This window comes from Neophocaena asiaeorientalis, unplaced genomic scaffold, assembly GCF_003031525.2.
Source record: "Neophocaena asiaeorientalis asiaeorientalis breed wild unplaced genomic scaffold, Neophocaena_asiaeorientalis_V1.1 scaffold155, whole genome shotgun sequence".
NCBI lineage: Eukaryota > Metazoa > Chordata > Mammalia > Artiodactyla > Phocoenidae > Neophocaena > Neophocaena asiaeorientalis.
The window spans coordinates 6,140,343-6,158,719 of NW_020173040.1; the positions used below are offsets into that span (position 1 = coordinate 6,140,343).

The window sequence follows — 18,377 nt, forward strand, 5'->3', positions numbered from 1 at the left end:
ACACGGGCCTCTCACCGTTGTGGCCTCTCCCGTTGCGGAGCACAGGCTCCGGACGCGCAGGCTCAGCGGCCATGGCTCACGGGCCCAGCCGCTCCGCGGCATGTGGGATCTTCCCGGACCGGGGCACGAACCCGCGTCCCCTGCATCGGCAGGCGGACTCTCAACCACTGCGCCACCAGGGAAGCCCAGGGGTGTGGTTTTAATTCAAAGAAGTGTTATCTAAAAATGGGATCTGAAGAGTGATGAAAATTTAATGTCACCTAGGGTTATAGAGAGCAGGTGAGGCATTGGGAAGTGCCTGTGCCTTGGCCGGCAGGTTAGAGAAAGCCAGGGCTGCTCAGGAGGCTAAGAGCTTAGTTGTACAGTGGACGGAGTTCAGGAAAGGAGCAGAGCGAGAGCTGAAGAGGGTGGTCAGGGCAGACCCTGCTGATGGAAGAGCAGATATTTGGGCCACAAAAGGAGGCTAACTCTAAGTTAAATCTCAATCACTGGCGGTTCTCAACAGGATTTTGAAGTAAATGATAAAAATAATTTTGAAAGAGATAATATATAATGTCCTCCAAACAACCATTTGCTCTGAACTGAGAGGTTGGAATCAGGAGGAAGTGAGAGGATTCCCAGCACCTGTAGGGAGAGGCATCAGGTACAGTGTCTTTCTTGGAATGGATGAAGAGGAAACATCTACGCTCAAACATCACTTTCAAAAATTCTTTATGGAGCCATCCATAATATAAAAATAGAATGTGAAACCTCTAATTCATTAAGGGCAAGAAGGAGTGAATGGCTTGCCTGGAAATCAAGAAAAGGAGGCAGTAAGAAGCTACATAGGGCTTCCCTGGTGGCACAGTGGTTCAGAGTCTGCCTGCCGATGCAGGGGACAAGAGTTCGAGCCCCGGTCCGGGAAGATCCCACATGCCGCGGAGCAGCTGGGCCCGTGAGCCATGGCCGCTGGGCCTGCACATCCGGAGCCTGTGCTCCGCAACGGGAGAGGCCACAACAGTGAGAGGCCCGCGTACCGCAAAGAAAAAAAAAAAAAGGAAGCTACATAAAGAGAGCAAAACAAAGCATATCAGAAGGAAGACGTCTCAATTAAGATATGATATAAGGTTGTATATTAAATGTGTATAAGATATACAAAATATAGTATAAGATATAAGGTTATATATTAAAATAAGAAGTCTCCCAGATACAGCTTAAAAAAGGGAAATTAAAAAACCCAAAGAAACAAACTCTCCCTCCCACTCCTATTACATCCCACTTGTAAGGGACACGTTTAAAACTGAATCACGTGAAGTTAAAAATAGTGATGGGCAAGAACCATGCAAATGCAGATTAAAAGAAAGTGGGGTAGCAATGTTAATTCTGTCAGACAAAATAAAAACTGAGGCAACTGTTAAATAGATCAAGAAGTACTTTTTACAAAATGATAAAAACACACAATGGAGGTATGAATATCAGAGAACTTTATGCACCTAAGAAAGGCATTGAAATATGTAAAATAAAAAGTTTTTGAAATATATTACAAATATGGTACCAGATTTCAATGCACATGACTCTAAGCTTTTTCAGATTAATTAGACAAAAATATAAATAGTTGATGACTTATAAGATTGAATATATACACATATTTTAATATCACATTTGCGTATATACATATTTGAAACTCCAAACAGAGGAAAATCATTCTTTTCAAATGTGCACTGAACATTTAAAACATTTAGTTACAGCACATACTGGCTTACAAAATAAACCTCAATAAATTCCAACAAATAAAAAGTGTCCAGGGCACATCCTGTGGCCATGATGCAATTAAATTGGAATTTTCTAGTAAAAAAAATACAAGAACAACAAGGCTAAATCTTGGAAATTTAACCACAAGAAATTAACAATAGGAATAGCAGTCTTCTAAAAAACTGAGTTTAAATTGGAAATCAAAGCTGCAATTACAGGCCATTTCTAAAATAACAACAATTAGAGCATCACGTTTCAAAATTCATGGGTTGTGGCCAAAGGGGTATTCAGAAGAAAATGTCTAGCTTTTTATAATAATGGTGATTATGACAATGGTGGCTATAATAACTAGCCAACAAACTGTGCTAAGGGATTTACATCCAGTATTTCAATTTATTATCTATCACGAAGTTGCTGTGAGGCAGCTCCTACAATCATCCCCATTTTGCAGATAACAAAACTTGAGTCACAGAAAAATTAAGTAGATTTTCAAGTTCGGACACTTATTGGACTGGGATTTAAACTAAGACCTAGTTGGGATCCATGCCAGACCAGGTAATCACTGCATGATATGCTGTTATTTCTAAAATAGAAAGAATGGATTTGGGGGAGCTCAATATTAAACTCTAGAAGATGGAGAAAAGAATAAAACAAATATCAGAAAAACAGGAAGGAAAAAGGAATAAAACTTAAGCTGAAATAAATACGTTGGAAAGCAAACTGAAAAGAGTAGATGTTTTTACTAATTCTAAGAATGAGTCCTTTGAGAGGACCAATAGAATAGCTCTCTTCCATCAGGTAAATAAAAGCAGAGAGGAAGGAGGACCAGAGGACCAACTGAAATGTACAACACTGGCCATGAGAGACAAAGCGTATGTATATAATAGTTTCAGATAAAAAAATTTAAATTGTGAATATATAATGGACAACTCTATACTAATAAATTTGAAAATCTTGATGAAAGGGTCATTTTATGAACAAGGTAAGTGATCAAAATTGACAAAGGAAAAGATTTTTGAAAAATTGAATAGACCAATAACCAAGGAAACAATGGAAAGTTTCAAAAGTGATGCCAGGACCAAAAGATTTTATGGAAAACTATTTCAAACTTTTACTGGATATATTTTAAATTAGTAAACTATTTCAGACCCAGGCCCTCGGCAGTGAAAATGCAGAGTCCTAACCGCTGGACCTCCAGGGAATTCCCCCAATTCCTTTTATAATAACCTAAGACAGCCCAAAGTGGGGTGATAGGCCATTTCTTTTTGTGAGCGTAGATACAGAGATCCTAAACTAAATGTTAGCAAACTAAATTCAGTTCTCTATGAAAACAGTTGCACACTAAGATCCAATAGGATCAAAATATTGGGGGCTCAGTCTTAATAATGTCAGTAATACGTTTCTTCACACTGAGAACTCAAAAGAACGATGCACAACATGGCCAAGGAGCTGAAAAAGCATTTAATAAGCAACACCGTTCTTGGAGAAAATACTTCCCAAATTAAAACTAGTAGAATATTTCCTTAATATAATAAAAAATAATTTTATCTCAATATAGCCATCAATATTCTACTTCACTAGAGAATTTCCATTAATATCTAGAAAAAGACATGGAACTCCTCTATTGTAGCCATTATCTACTAAAATTCTGGAAACTTTAGTCAGTAGACTTAGAAAATAAAATGAAATAAGTGGTATAAATATTTTAAAATGAAGCAAGCTTATTAATATTCAGAGGTCACATGATTGGAAATGCAAGAGAAACTATTGAATAGTTTCTAGATAAGAGAGGTCTGTAAGGTTGCTGGTTATGAAATAAATACGTGAAAGCCATAACTTACATATAAGCAATAACCAATTAGAAAAAACACTTTACAAATGGTCCATTCAAAATAAAAACAAAAGTGCTGACAAATAAATATTACTAGAGATATATAAAGCGTATATGAAGAAGAATATAAAAGTGGATTGAAGGTCTGAAAAGAAAAGCTGAACAAATATAAAAACAAAACAACAATTAAAAAAATGGTCCTGGATGGATAGACTTTCTCCCCAAATTCATCTGTAAATATGAGGCAGTCTCAATAAAAATTTCAACCAGATATTTTCAAATCTGAGAAAATTATTATAAAGTTAATCAGAACTACTAGTTAACAAAAATTAGCCATAAATTTCAATTTTATTCTTTGGAACAGAAACCTTTATTTTTCTGGTTATAATTGTGATACATGATTGTTGTCCAAAGAAATCAGGAATGGGAAATTATTAAGTAGAAAGGAAAAGCTCCTTGTAAATTCCATCTCCCAACATCTTCCTTCACCTTCCAGAAAAAATTATTAACAGTTGGGTTTTTATTCATACAAGTACACTTTTATAACCCAAACTAGTCGATACGTCTACTTTACGGTGTTTCTTACAATATACTGTGGACCTCTTTCCATAGCCGTATATTTTATTTTTGATATTGGTCACATAATGTTCCACTGCGTGAATGTTCCATAATATATTTAATAAAATCTCTCATTGATGTACATTTAGATTGTTCCTACTATTTTACTTTTTCTTTTTTAGTCCATCTGTGTGTCAGGCACTCAGCTGAGTCCTTTTCAGAGCTACCTGCTTTCGTTCCCACAGTGGTTAGCATTGTCATTGCCAGTTTATGGGTGATCAGCAAGTCATAAGAGAGTTCAACACTTGGCTTGAAGTTGCACAGGTAAGGGGCAGACCTGGCATACAAACTAAGGCCACCTCCAGAGTCTAAGCCCTTGGCCAGGACATTTGTGTACCTGCTTGTCACTCCTCCCAATTACAAGCATCCTTGGGGTAGCTCTGGGCAGCTGACTGCTTATTTCATGGTAACAACAATTTTTTTACCTTTTTTTGCAAACATTTTATCTATAGGTAGATAACATATGGTGGTTTTTTTAATTGAAGTAGAGTTGATTTCCAAAGCTGTGCCAATCTCTGCTGTACAGCAAAGTGACTCAGTTATACACATACAGACATTCTTTTTTTATATTCTTTTCCATTATGGTTTATCACAGGATATTGAATATAGTTCCGTGTGCTGTAAATTAGGACCTTGCTGTTCATTCATTCTAAATGTAAGAGTTTACATCTAGCAACCACAAACTCCCAGTCCATCCGTTTCCCTCACCCCCCACGTTGACAACCACAGGTCTGTTCTCTATGTCTGTGAGTCTGTTTCTGTTTTGTAGATAGGTTAATTTGTGCCATATTTTAGATTCCACATATAAGTGATATCATATGATATTTGTCTTTCTCTTTCTGACTTACTTCACTTAGTATGATAATCTCTAGTTGCATCCATGTTGCTGCAAATGGCATTATTTCATTCTTTCTTATGGCTGAGTAGTATTCCATTGTATATATGTACCACATCTTTATCCATTCATCTGTTGATGGACATTTAGGTTGTTTACATGTTTTGGCTATTGTGAAGAGTGCTGCCGTGAACATAGGGGTGCATGTATCTTTTTGAATTATAGTTTCGTCCTGGTATATTCCCAGTAGTGGGGTTGCTGGATCATATGGTAATTCTATTTTTAGTTTTCTGATGTACCTCCATAGTGTTTTCCATAGTGGCTGCACCAACTTACATTCCCACCAACAGTGTAGGAGGGTAACCTTTTCTCCACACCCTCTCCAGCATTTGTTATTTGTAGACTTTTTTTAAAAATTATTAATTAATTAATTTATTTTTGCTGTGTTGGGTCTTCGTTTCTGTGCAAGGGCTTTCTCTAGTTGTGGCAAGCGGTGGCCACCCTTCATCGTGGTGTGCGGGCCTCTCACTATCGCGGCCTCTCTAGTTGCGGAACACAGGTTCCAGACGCGCAGGCTCAGTAGTTGTGGCTCATGGGCCTAGTTGCTCCACGGCATGTGGGATCCTCCCCGACCAGGGCTCGAACCCATGTCCCCTGCATTAGCAGGCAGATTCTCAACCACTGCACCACCAGGGAGGCCCTATTTGTAGACTTTTTAATGATGGCCATCCTCACCAGTGTGAAGTGGTACCTCATTGTAGTTTTGATTTGCATTTCTCTAATAATTAACGATGTTGAGCATCTTTTCATGTGCCTGTTGGCCATCTGTAGGCAACAACATTTGTTGAGTGTCTCCTATATGTGAAGCCCTCTTCCGAGCACTGGGATTTAATGAAGAATCCGCCTTAGCCAGTCCCTCCAGAGCCGTGGTGGGTGGATGTGCCTTTCTTGAATTTGTCTAGGTTCTTTTTGAGGTTAATTATATTTTCGGCCTTTTCCATCTTGGAGGGAATGCATGCTGAGGGGGAATAGTCCTGTCCATCTTCATCCTTTGTCTCAGAGGCCTGGGTTTTTGGGGGGCATCCTGGTGATCTGACTTGTGCCTGCACGTTGCTGGATTTGATCACCTTCCAGGGTGCTGAAAGTGCAGAGGCCCCTGTGAGGGCCTCCTCTTAGGATCTTACACACGCCTTTAGGATTTTCCCGAGGAGCAGATTCCAGAATGTCTTTCAAATTGCTCTGACTTGTCATCTACTCTCAGGTGCAACCCACTACGACTCCTTATCACTCTGATGTCAGTCGGTTACCTGGAATCCTTCCTTCTGTGGTACTAGAGGGGATGTTTTCCCTGGTGTTTAGTCATAGTGCTGCAGAGAAGTAGACCAATAGGAGGTAGATAGATACATGGATGGATAGATAGATAACAGATAGATGTAAGGAAGGAGATTTATTATGAGGGATTGGCTCATGTGCATACATAGGCTGAGAAGTCCTAAGATCTGCTCTCTGCAAGTTGGGGGCCCAGGAAAGTGGGTGGTATAGTCCAGTCCAAACCCGAAGGCCTGAGAACAAGGGGAGCCAGTGGTGTAAGTCCTGGTCCGAGTCCAAAGGCCCAAGAACTTGGACCACCGATATCCAAGAGCAGGAGAAGATGGCTGTCCCAGTTTCAGCAGAAAGAGTGATTTTTCTCTTCCTGCACCTTCTTCTTCTAGTCAGACCCTCAAAATATTGGATGACGCCCACCCACTTGGATGTGGGCAGATCTTCTTTACTCAGTCTATCGGTTCAAAGGCTAATCTCTCCTGGAGAACCCTGACAGACACATCCAGTAATACTGAAAACCCTTAGCCCAGTGGAGTTGACATATAAACTTAACCATCACGCCTGGGATCATTTCACCTTATATTTGTGTGGGAAAGGTCAACTGAAGGCAAAGGAACTTTTGAGATGTTCATCCACCATTCCTCCCTTCCTTCCTTCCTTCACTGGACATGCAAATGCCCCTACTCTGTGCTAAGCCCTGTCAAAGGTCTGCAGACATAAAAATAGTGAGATATGGTCAGTGCAGAGGAAGAAAGACCAAGGGTATAAAACTAACTTCAACACCACCGTCTCACTTTACCAGTTGGGAAAGAGGCTATGAGGTGCCATGCCATTTGTCTTGTCCTGTGACCGATGTATACAGACATACACACCACCAGTCCCAGCGGCATGTCCCATGGAATCCTATTAAAGATACTCTTTTAGAAAGAGAAGGAGCCATAAATTTCCTCCCTTCATTTCTTATCTCTGAGTCACTCTTTAGCTGAAGACAAAAATTATCCCCTGGGCAAGAGTGACCAAACTTTAAAAATTGCCTTTGATATAGAACACTGTTGGAGAATTCAGAAATTTGAAACACATTTTATCGACTAGTTCCCCTTTCTCCATATGGCTATTTACCGTCTCAGAGTTCGCCAGTCAAGTGAGTATATTCTAACCAGATGGAAGTACCTTTCCTCCAGTGGGTTAGCTTTGCCCAAAAGAGAACAGGCACATAACAGTTTTTCTCAACAAGTGCTTTCCGAGGGAACAAAGGAAAATGAAGGAAGGAAAGAAGAAAAGAAAGGAGAGAAAGAAGGAGTTCACTGATCCTTCTCCTGCGCCCCCAATCTGGAAGTTTTTCAAGCCCCTTGAAAGGAAGAACCATCCATTTCTTTGCACTTCGTCTTTTTGCCTTTGGCTCTGCATTTTCAATACAGGTGACAGCTAAGCCAAGGTGGGTCTAAACATATATTGGGAACTGTGATGGTGAATTGGTTCGTATCCCTTCTGGCCACACAATCTCCTCATATGTGTGATGGGGAGACCCCTTCTGGCCTGAGCATTCTGTGGAAACTCTAAAGAGAATGCTGTCATGGTTTTGGGGGGAAAGGCCGCTCCCAAGGACCTGGTTCCTGGGTGAAGTGGATCCTTTGGATTTTTCTGCTGGGAAGGGGAAGCAGCTGGTCCTTTTAGCTTAGCCATGTTGGAAACCTCAGCTGTGTATCCCTGGGAAGTCTCTGGAAGAAACCCACAAGACAGTCTCATGGAGGACCCACGGGGGGCAGAACACATCTGACAAGAGTTTGGCAAATGCTCTTGAAGCCCAGGGTAAAATCAGAGAGAGCTCATTAGCTTTGACCTGTTGAAGATGGCTGGAATCAGGAATGGCACGGGCTTGCCTCCCACTTGCTCTGCTGACATTTGGTTCCATTAGGGACCAAGAGCTGGTTCCAATGTCCTGAGAGCAATTACCAAAGCTAAGCTGACACGGTGCTGTGTTTTCAATTATTCTCTCTCTCTCTCTCTCTCTCTCCTCTCTCTTTCTCTCTCTCTATGCCAGGCCTAGAGGCAACACAGTCTCCCACAGAAGTCCAATCCTGGCTTCTCCTCTACAATCCTTCTTTTTTACATTTTCCATAATAACAAGGCTCATTTTGAAAACCCTCTTTGTTCTGGACCGAAGGGTTAACCCCTCATCCCCTGTTCATTGCCCATCCCGCGGCTTCTGCCATCCCACATGACAGCCAAGGCCACAGAAGTTGTGGTTCTCTCTGGAAAAGCTTATTTTAAGAAACTGACAGCCCTCATCAGACACTCGTGCAATGGTCCCCTGGGATTAGCCCAGTTTCCACCAAGGAATATTATCCCTCTGCTCTCCTAAATCCTACATGCAGCCAACTTTTCCACCACTGAGTGAAGCGCACAGCCTTGTACCTGGTCCAGAAAGCCCCCAAATGTTTGTGCCCTGGAAAATGGCCAGTGAGTGAGCTCGCCTTTGCTGGGACAGCTATTGTGGGTTAGGAGAGGACATGGGGGAGAAAGGGAATTGGGTTTGCAGTCTAAGAATCCATGCAGACGGTAGCAATGCTTGGTGAAAAAAGAAGGCAACAGGCCTTTATACCAGAGCCAGGAACTGAAGGGGGAAAGAATTGGGGCCTTGACTGGGGGTGACTGGCACCTCTCCTAGGCTTGGGATGGGATAAAAGACAGTTTCAAAACCCCCTTGGCCCTTGAATGTCACTGTTTTCTGTAACTTATGCCAGTGGCATCAGAAAGAAGAACAATTGTGCCAGCAGGATTTTTTTTTTTTTAAACATCTTTATTGGAGTATAATGGCTTTACAATGGTGTGTTAGTTTCTGCTTTATAACAAAGTGAATCAGTTATACATATACATATGTCCCCATATTTCTTCCCTCTTGCGTCTCCCTCCCTCCCACCCTCCTTATCCCACCCCTCTAGGTGGTCACAAAGCACAGAGCTGATCTCCCTGTGCCATGCGGCTGCTTCCCACTAGCTATCTGTTTTACGTTTGGTAGTGTATATATGTCCATGCCACTCTCTCACTTTGTCACAGTTTACCCTTCCCCCTCCCCATATCTTCAAGTCCATTCTCTAGTATGTCTGTGTCTTTATTCCCGTCTTACCCCTAGGTTCTTCATGACATTTTTTTTCCCCTTAGATTCCATATATATGTGTTAACATATGGTATTTGTTTTTCTTTTTCTGACTTACTTCAACTCTCCATCTGTTTGTATCATCTTTAATTTCTTTCATCAGTGTCTTATAATTTTCTGCATACAGGTCTTTTGTCTCCTTAGGTAGATTTATTCCTAGATATTTTATTCTTTTTGTTGCAATGGTAGGTGGGAGTGTTTTTTTAATTTCATTTTCAGATTTTTCATCATTAGTGTATAGGAATGCCAGAGATTTCTGTGCATTAATTTTGTATCCTGCCAGTAGTATTTTTTTAAGCAAAAGAGAAGTTTTATTCGTTTGTCTAAGTGAATAGATAGTGTGGCTTCAGGCAAGGCTGAATCTAGGTGTTCATATGGCATTATCTAAGCTCGTCCTTCTCACTCTTTCTCTCTGTCCTCCTTCCTTTCTCTTTTTTTTCTTCCCCTGGGGATTCTGTACCTTCTGTGTTGGCTTCACTCTCAGGCAGCCCTGTCCATGTGGTGGCATCAGCAATTCTGGATTTATATCCCCTCTGTATAGCACCAGCAAAAGTCCAGAAGGATTTTAAACTTTGATTGTCTTTCAATATTTCAAATACCTAATGGACCAGTGCTGGCTGTGACCAACACACGCACACACACACACTTCCTTCTCCATGAGTCCCAGGTGAACTATGGGAAATCCTCATGAAGCTGAATGAAATACAAAGAAGTTTGGAAATATTAATCCCTACGGTGGTGCTGGTGTTGAGAGCTGCAAATTCTAGGATGTTGCATTGGCAGAATGCAAAGGAACGCCGGTGCTAGAGAATGGTGGCAGGAGGGAGAACATTTACAATTTGGATGTGAAAGATGACATTCGGAAGTAAAGGCTAGTGATGAGAAGAAGGAAAAAAAATGTAAAAAGAACTACTCTAAAAGCTTGAATTCTCTGTATTCTTCAGCCAATAGATCTGAGCATTGATATTTAGGTTAATGAATCCTCTAGAAATGAAGCAGGTTTCGAGCAAGCAGACCATGCCCTCTGGACTTGGGTTCATGACTTCGGTAAAATGCAGAACTGATTAAAAATAAAAAAGAGTTTCAGTGGTTTTCGGGGAAGGAAGCAGACTCTGTGGGCTGTGGCTCAAAGAGGAGGTGAGCCTGAGAGCAGAAAGTACAGAGTGTAAAACGTTTGTTCAAGAAGATAGGAAGGACAGAAGAATGGTCCATTGTCAACATTGTGCCTGTTGATAACAGCATTGGGCTGTACACTTAAAAATCAGTTAAGATGGTAGATCTCATGTTAAGTGTTCTTATCATAATAAAGAAAAAGGAAAAAAAATATGAAGGGGATATAAACGAGGCAGGTAACAAGAGGAAGATAGGGATTCAACACATAGTTTTTAAAAGACAGACAATTTGAGTATGTTTACATGCTGATGATAAAACCCAGAACAGAGGGAGAGAATGAGGTGAAAGAAAGATGCTAATAAATGGCTGTGTGGAGCCGTGATAAAGATGCAGGCTCCAGAGTCAGACTGCCTGTTTAAATTCCTGCTTTCACTGCGTTCTAGCTGTGTGATCTTGGGGAAGTGGCCTAACTTCTCTGTGTCTCAGTTATCTTTTTTTGTAAAATGAGGATATTGATGGAACCTACAGTAGATTTTGTGAGAACTAAATGGTAAAGCAATTAGAACAGTACATCATAAGCACTAAATAAGTGTTAGCAATTATAATTTTTATTGTTGTTAAGTCTAAAGAAGCTGAGTGGTATGCCGAGAACAGATGGGTGGGTTGACCTCAATAGGAGGGCAAACGTTTCACTACGAAGGGTATGGACAGGTATGTACGTACGGCAAATGGATTTGTATATTCGATCGTGGAAATTTGGGAGGGATTCCTATCTGAAAACGTCTGTGTTTCTATGAAGCAGAAGGTGACATTACCTGTTTATGATGAGGAGAGAGGTAAATCTAGTTTTGAAGACAGTGAAGTCTTGAAATAGTCATTATTGAGAATGGATCATCAACCTAACCATGGAAACACAGTACAGGTGTTGGCCAGAATGTTTCAATCTGCTCAGGAGTGGGGGTGTCCCCAGCAGGGCTCAGAAACCTGCAAGCAGCCATGGAACTTAGTAGCGGAGGATTGGATTCATCCGTGCTTGGGGTTTTGCTATTACAGTAAGTCCCCTACAAACAAATGAGTGCCGTTCCGAGAACGCGGTCGTAAGTCCAATTTGTTCTTTAGGTCCAACAAAGTTAGCCTAGGTCCCCAACTAACACAATCGCCTATATAGTACTGTACTGTAATAGGTTTATCATACTTTTCCCACAAATACTACATAAAATACAAACAAAACATAAAGAAGACCTTTTTAATCTTATAGTACAGTACCTTGAAAAGCACAGTAGTACCAGCTACATCACCACTGCTTTTACACTTGCTTCCGGACATCCTGAGCTTGAGATAAAAATACTGTGCTCTCTACAGTACTGTACAGTAAAGTACACAAAAGCACAACCACTTGTAGAGGATGCATGCACGTGACAGTGTATGCCAGACACGTGAACTCACTTACGTGACTGGACAGGCGAACACATGTTCGCATCTTTGAGAGTTTGCAACTTGAAGGTGTGTATGTTGGGGACCTAGTGTGTTCCAGATGGAAGGACACAGAGTACAGGACTTTGGGATATTGGCCAGAGGGTGCTTGATGAAATGGAGCAACATTGAGTTAATTTATACTAAAGCATCAAGAAGAGTGTCTGATGTATAGAGCAGGCTCTCAAATAGTTATCCATTCATTCATTTTAATTCATTGCTATTGGCTGTGATAGATGATTGGTGGATAAATTGATAAAATTCAAAGGCTAATACAGAAAGCAATAAAATGGTGCAACTGGGTATTGAAAAACACTGTCTTCTTTTAAAAAAAAGTTCTCTTTGGGGGGATTATATAATGTGAAAGGGCTCCTGCTTGATGAAATGCTGGAAGGCCTCTGCTTTTTCTTATTCAATACTAGCTGTGCACAAAGAGCAGTTCCCGTGGGCCAAGAGCATCCCACAGTTTGTTATTCTGGCAACAGGCTTGTTTTGTGGCTTGGGCCTGAGTCAGAACTTCTTTGGATGCAGCATCAGGGCCCCTTTCACCACCTGCCTCACGGAGACTGAATCCGTGGCAGGCCCCTCAAGGTGCAGCGGAGCTGAGCTGGGCTGGGCTGGGCTGAAAGTGATACCGTTGACCTGATGGGTGAAGCCAGTCTTTGATCCATCAGCCCGTGAGAGTTTGATCCCATGGCAATAGGTGACAGAGCCAGAGACCCTCGGCCTGGCTGTGATACCGGCCAGGTGTGACCTTGGTCCCAGGAAAGGGCACACAGGTTTGCCAGACACCTGTTTTGTGCTAAGCCCCTTGGCACGAACTGTCCCTGATTCACCTTGTTTTACACTCAAAACAACACTGATGGGTCAGCATTTGGTAAGACTCCCAACCCTCCTAGTTTGTAGGCTCTTCATCTGAGAATTGAGCGCATAGACATCAGTGGTCTTCAGCCTGGGCTCTGTGAATTCTCAGGTTGCTGTGGAGAAGATACGGACGTTACCAGGGTTAGCAAAAAGGAACTGGCGGGGGCAGCTTAGTCTTCCCCTTTGCCCTGATCTGCTCTAGAGTCTGGAGTTCCCTGTACACTTTTGACTGAAGAACGGCTTTTACATTTAAAAATCTCACAGAGCACAGGTCTCTGTGATCTCTAAAATTCTTCCTGGGATCTGATCACTGCCTCTCCTGCAAATGCTCTATGTGGCTTTGCATTTGAGCCTCCTTCTCTGTGCCTTGGTGTCCCTGCGTGCAGAAGGAGGTTTGGATAAGAGAAGCTCTGGTCTCCGTGATCCTGGGAGTGGAGGGCGTGGTAAACACTTGGGCTCACTGAACCCCGTGTGGCCGGCACCCTGGAAGGGCCAGTGATACCGAAGGATGATCTCTCCGTCTGTCCTGTCTCACGGGCACCGCACCCGGCACTCGCGGCTCACTTGCAGGGCCCAGGTCTCTCTCCACTTGTCCACAACAAGTCACATTGCCTCTTCCCATTTTCTCTTTCCTCCAGGGACCCATGAAGTGGTGGCTAAACCCAGTTTGGTCGCCACCCGTCCACCGAGGGCCAGAGATCAGGAAAGGAAGAAGGGCAGCTTTACTTCCTCCCTCAGGATGGAGCCTCACAGCCATTCTGGAAAGAGCAGAAAATCCACAAAATTCTGGTCCATCTCCCGGTCCCTGATCCTGTGTAATGCCAAGACCAGTGACGATGGCTCAAGCCCCGATGAGAGATATCCTGATCCTTTTGAGATTTCCCTGGGCCAGGGCAAGGAGGGACTTTTCCTCTCATCTGTGCAGCTGGCAGACACGTCAGAGGCCGGGCCCGACAGCGTTCCTGATCTCGGGCTGTCCTCCGAGGCCGCTCAACTGCAGGCAGCTGGGAGTGATGGAGGCCAGAACTGTAGGAGGACGCTCTTCATGAAGGTACGCCCAGGATTTGTGGGGCTGGAGGAGCCTGCAGTTGCCTTCCGGTGCTGTGAATGCAAGTCTTCGCGTCTTGTTATTCCAAAGTCAGGAAGGCACAGAGGTCTCATTCTGAACAAGAGCAGGGAAGAAGTTGAGGCAGGGCCCACTGGAATGATGACAAGGAGCACAGCAGTGAATCAGGCTCAGTTGACCTTCCTGCTTGAGACATTCTTTGAGATACTGTGTCAGCCCCAGGTAAACTGAGCCTGGGTCCCTGCTGGAAAATGCCAGGTGCAATACACTGGGAAGGGCTCATCTCCAGACAGACAGTATCCAGCACACCACAGGCAGCTCAGATCGAATCCAGTAGAGAACCTGATAGAAGCTGACTTATAGGGCCCGGACTGAGAAGGAGCTGGAAGGTCGAGCAGGGCAAGGAGTACAGCCTGAGTGAGTTTGCACTTGAATCCTGACCGAGAACGTTCCCCAGGTGCCCCTTGCCAGTTCCAACACAGGTGTGAGTGAGGGCTGGCAGGCAGAGCCGTAAGGGAAGGCGGAGAGGGAAAACTAAGTAGGGTTTGGAGACTTGCCAAAATACAGAATGTTTTCTCTTCTGTTAGACAGTATTTCAATTTTTGTTATTATAGCAAGGTGGAAATTGCAGGGTACTGTGAGATAGAGGCTGACTAAAGAATTTCACTCTCGAATTAGTCTCTATAAGTCCTATGCCCTCAGCCTTCCATCAAAGGCAGGATTTCTCAAGGGTCCAAACAGCCCTGAACCTTGGAGCCAGTGCGGCTCACTCAGGGATGGGCCAGCCCCGAGGGGCTTCTCCCACACCTTACTGCCAAGACCCGCTGGGCACAGTCACGTGACTGTCAACAGCAAATAGGGAAGGTGTTCCAGTACCTTTGGAGGAGACGCAGTGCTTTTGCATCCTTCCTTGAGGAAGAAAATCATTGCTTAACACATGAATAGTAAACACCATCATGTAACATTATATAACAGGTTAGCAGGTCCGGCCCAATAATCTCCACACACAAGCAGCTACCTCAAGGGACCCCTCCAGCCTAGGGTGCTCCATCACCCACAAGGTGGCTTCTGTTGATGTGACCTGAGCTCACCCGATAGGGTAGAAGGAGGGAACAGCAGCTCAGTGGGTTTGGAGGAGCCTGGCCAGGCTCCTGGTTTGCCACCAATGATGTGACCAGTATACAATCCACCAACTGAGAGTCAAGTTTATTAATGACAATACCAATTTATCCAGGTCAGAGTTCACATAAATGAAATTTAAAAATCGTTTGGAGATTCCAGCGGACTCCAGAACGAACTTTTCACTTGCTTCTATTTAACTGAACAAGCATTTCCTGAGCACCTGTTACGTGCCAGGCACAATAGGGATCCAGCCCCTGCCTTCAAGGAACTTGTCTCAAGTGGAGGAAAAAAAAATACACTCCAACGGGGCTGTTGGAGGCTCAAAAGGAGGCGGCACATCTCTAGGGGTGGGTATCAGTACATTTAGTCAATGTTTACAGAGTACCGACCCGTGTCAGGCACTGTTCTAAGGAGTAAACCGGACTCAGTCCCTGCCCTTGGGCAGCTTTTCTTCTCGTGGGGGGATACAGGTGTTAACAACTTAGCATATGCTATAATATTAAAGAGTGAAGGGCTCTGAAGAAATATTAAGCAGGATAAAGGGATAGAGAGGAATGAGGAGGGGTCGCTGCCCTTTTTGAAAAGGTGATCACGAAGGCTCCTCTAAAGAAGTGACATTTGAGCCATGACCTGAACGAATGAAGCAGAGAAGGGAGTCATTTGAACATCGCGGGGGAAGAGCGGTCCGGGCGGAGGGAACAGCATGTGCGAAGACAGGAAGAGAAGAGTGTGCTTGTGGAATGCTGGAGGAGAATAGGGTGCACGGGCGGTTCAGGGAAGGGGAGAGCAGGGGAGGATGGAGTCGGGGTGGTAGCCAGGCACCATACGTGGAGTTTTACTCTCAGAAGGATGGGGAAGCCTTGGAAGACGGAGCAGGGGAGTGACCCGATCCTTTTAAGGAGCACTCTGGCTGCTGAGCCGAGAATGGAGCGTAGGGAGGCCGGTTAGCTGAGCTACGACAATAACCGAGGCCGGAAGTGACGTGGCTGGACTGAAAGGGTCATGGGGAAGGCACTGAGGATGCTCAGGGTAGGCATTTATTTTCAAGGCAAAGCCAACGGGATTTGTCGATGGAAGGATGGAGGGGGGCGAGAGGCAGCAAGTTTAACTGCAAGTTCTGACCTGACCTACCCTGGGGAAAGGAGGTGGCCTGTTCTAATATGGGAAATACTCAGGGCTGCAAAAATGATCGGGAAAAGGTGAGATGTTGCCAGAAGGACGCAGGATCTGACAAAGCAGGGGTGGGTGGAAGAGAATCCTAGGTGGAAGGAACTGTGTGAGCAAAGATGTGGCGGCAGGAGGTTTAAAAAATGTTTTCACAGCTCTATCTCATTGTCTCCTTCCTGGGAGGAAGGAAGTCACAGCATTTGTATTTCCGAGGGCGAGGGTGGGCAGTATGGCACAGGGGCTGGCGGCGTGGGCTCATTAGTCTGACTGCTTGGCCTTGAGTCCAGCTTTCCCAGTTGTGTGATCCTGGACAATTCACTTTAACTTTTTCTTTTATATTGGAGTATAGTTGATTAACAGTGCTGTGATATTGATAGTCTCAGGTGTACAGCAAAGTGATTCAGTTATACGTATACATGTGTCTACTCTTTTTCAAATTCTTTTCCCATTTAAGTTGTTACGTAATATTGAGCAGAGTTCCCTGTGCTATACAGTAGGTCCTTGTTGGTCACTTTACCTTTTTGTGTGCCCATTTTCTCATCTATGAAATGGAGGATGTTAATAATGATATATGAGTTTTCTTAGGATAAAGTTATAAGTATTTACATAAGAAAATCCACAGTGCAGTGCACATAGTAATTGCTTAATAAATACTATTATTATTATTTCTGTTTTAGGATGGGGATGCTGTCACTGAGTGATTAAGTAATTAATAAATTCGATAGCATATATTAAATGTGCCAGGCTGTGGGCAAGACTTGTAGCTTTGCAATGCTCATAGGCTAATGAGGAAGACAGGGATGAAACAGATGATTCCTGTTTCGGGGCGTGGCTACAGATCTGTAAGGGAAATCGTGGGGGTGCTGAGGAGGAATGTGCTGTTCTATTTGGGGAAGGGCATCCCGGAGGGGGTGAAAGCAGGATCTCCAAGTAGACAAGTCCAGATCCTAGCAGTGCGAACAGGCAGAGGGACAGGAAGAAGTCTCAGAGGCTGAAAAGTGGTTTGTTTGCTGAGATGGGGGGAGGAGTGATGTGCATTTGAGTCAAGTTCGAGGCAGGGATGAACTGGGAAGGCAGATAGGGGTATTGGCCAGCTCTGAACCCAAGATTGTTTTTTTCTTTTTAAGGAGCACAGGTGATCTTTAACTATCCATTAATGAGTTCTAAACAAGTAAATGTTTCAGTTGTCTGAGCAGGTCCTGTATCAAAAGTGCCAGGGCAGAAAGGCAAAGGTGACAGCTTGTCCCAATAGCCTTTTCTGGAGGAGCCTCTGTGTACTCAGTAACACCCCCCTCCCTGTCCCTTCTCGCAGGGACACTCTAGCCCCCGCCTGGCTCCTGCCCTGCACCCAGGCATGACTCAGTTGGCCCAGATGGACTCCTCAGCTTCCAGCAATGCCATGGTTACACTGATTTCAAAACAACATCTGGAAAGAGGCCCTGTGACATCAGCTTCTTCTCTAGAAACGCCTAATATGAAAATTAAAAAAGAGGAAGTTAGATAAACAGCCAACTGAAAAAAAAAAAAGCCTTATTGGATGTGTTGTGTTTGGCACAATTAGGACTAAGTAAATCATCACCCAGGGATGTGTCAAAGCTGGGCAGGGGTGTGCGGAGTCTGGAGTAAGCATTTGGATCTGTGCTGTGCATTAAGGGACTGGCAGGGTCCTTTTTCAGGAGGAGCTTCCAGACCCCTGGGGAAGAATGTTCAAAGCCAGATTCCCCAACCTAATAAACAAAAACGCAATGTATCAGACATAGACTTTTCAAAGGAGGGAATGCACAGACTCCTTGGCTACTCCAGACCCACTGACTTTTTCCAAATGGCAAGAGTATTTTTTTTTTTTACATCTTTATTGGAGTATAATTGCTTTACAATGGTGTGTTCGTTTCTGCTTTATAATGAAGTGAATCAGTTATACATATACATATGTTCCCATCTCTCTTCCCTCTTGTGTCTCCCTCCCTCCCACCCTCCCTATCCCACCCCTCCAGGCGGTCACAAAGCACTGAGCTGATCTCCCTGTGCTATGCAGTTGCTTCCCACTAGCTATCTACCTTACGTTTGGTAGTGTATA

At 43.7% G+C, this 18,377-nt stretch overlaps 1 protein-coding gene across 2 annotated transcripts in view; it reads left to right on the forward strand.

Annotated features, from left to right (window-relative positions):
* Positions 1 to 13,669: 13,669 nt before the first annotated feature.
* The window catches only part of IL16 (interleukin 16), a 77,042-nt gene continuing 72,334 nt past the window's right edge, over positions 13,670 to 18,377 (forward strand). The window contains exon 1 of one of the 2 annotated variants that reach the window (XM_024742717.1): positions 13,670 to 13,996. In XM_024742717.1, coding sequence (XP_024598485.1) covers positions 13,685 to 13,996 — 312 coding nt within the window. In that variant the 5' untranslated portion in view covers positions 13,670 to 13,684. The remainder of the gene's footprint in view (positions 13,997 to 18,377) is intronic. The other variant, XM_024742716.1, reaches the window with a different exon arrangement.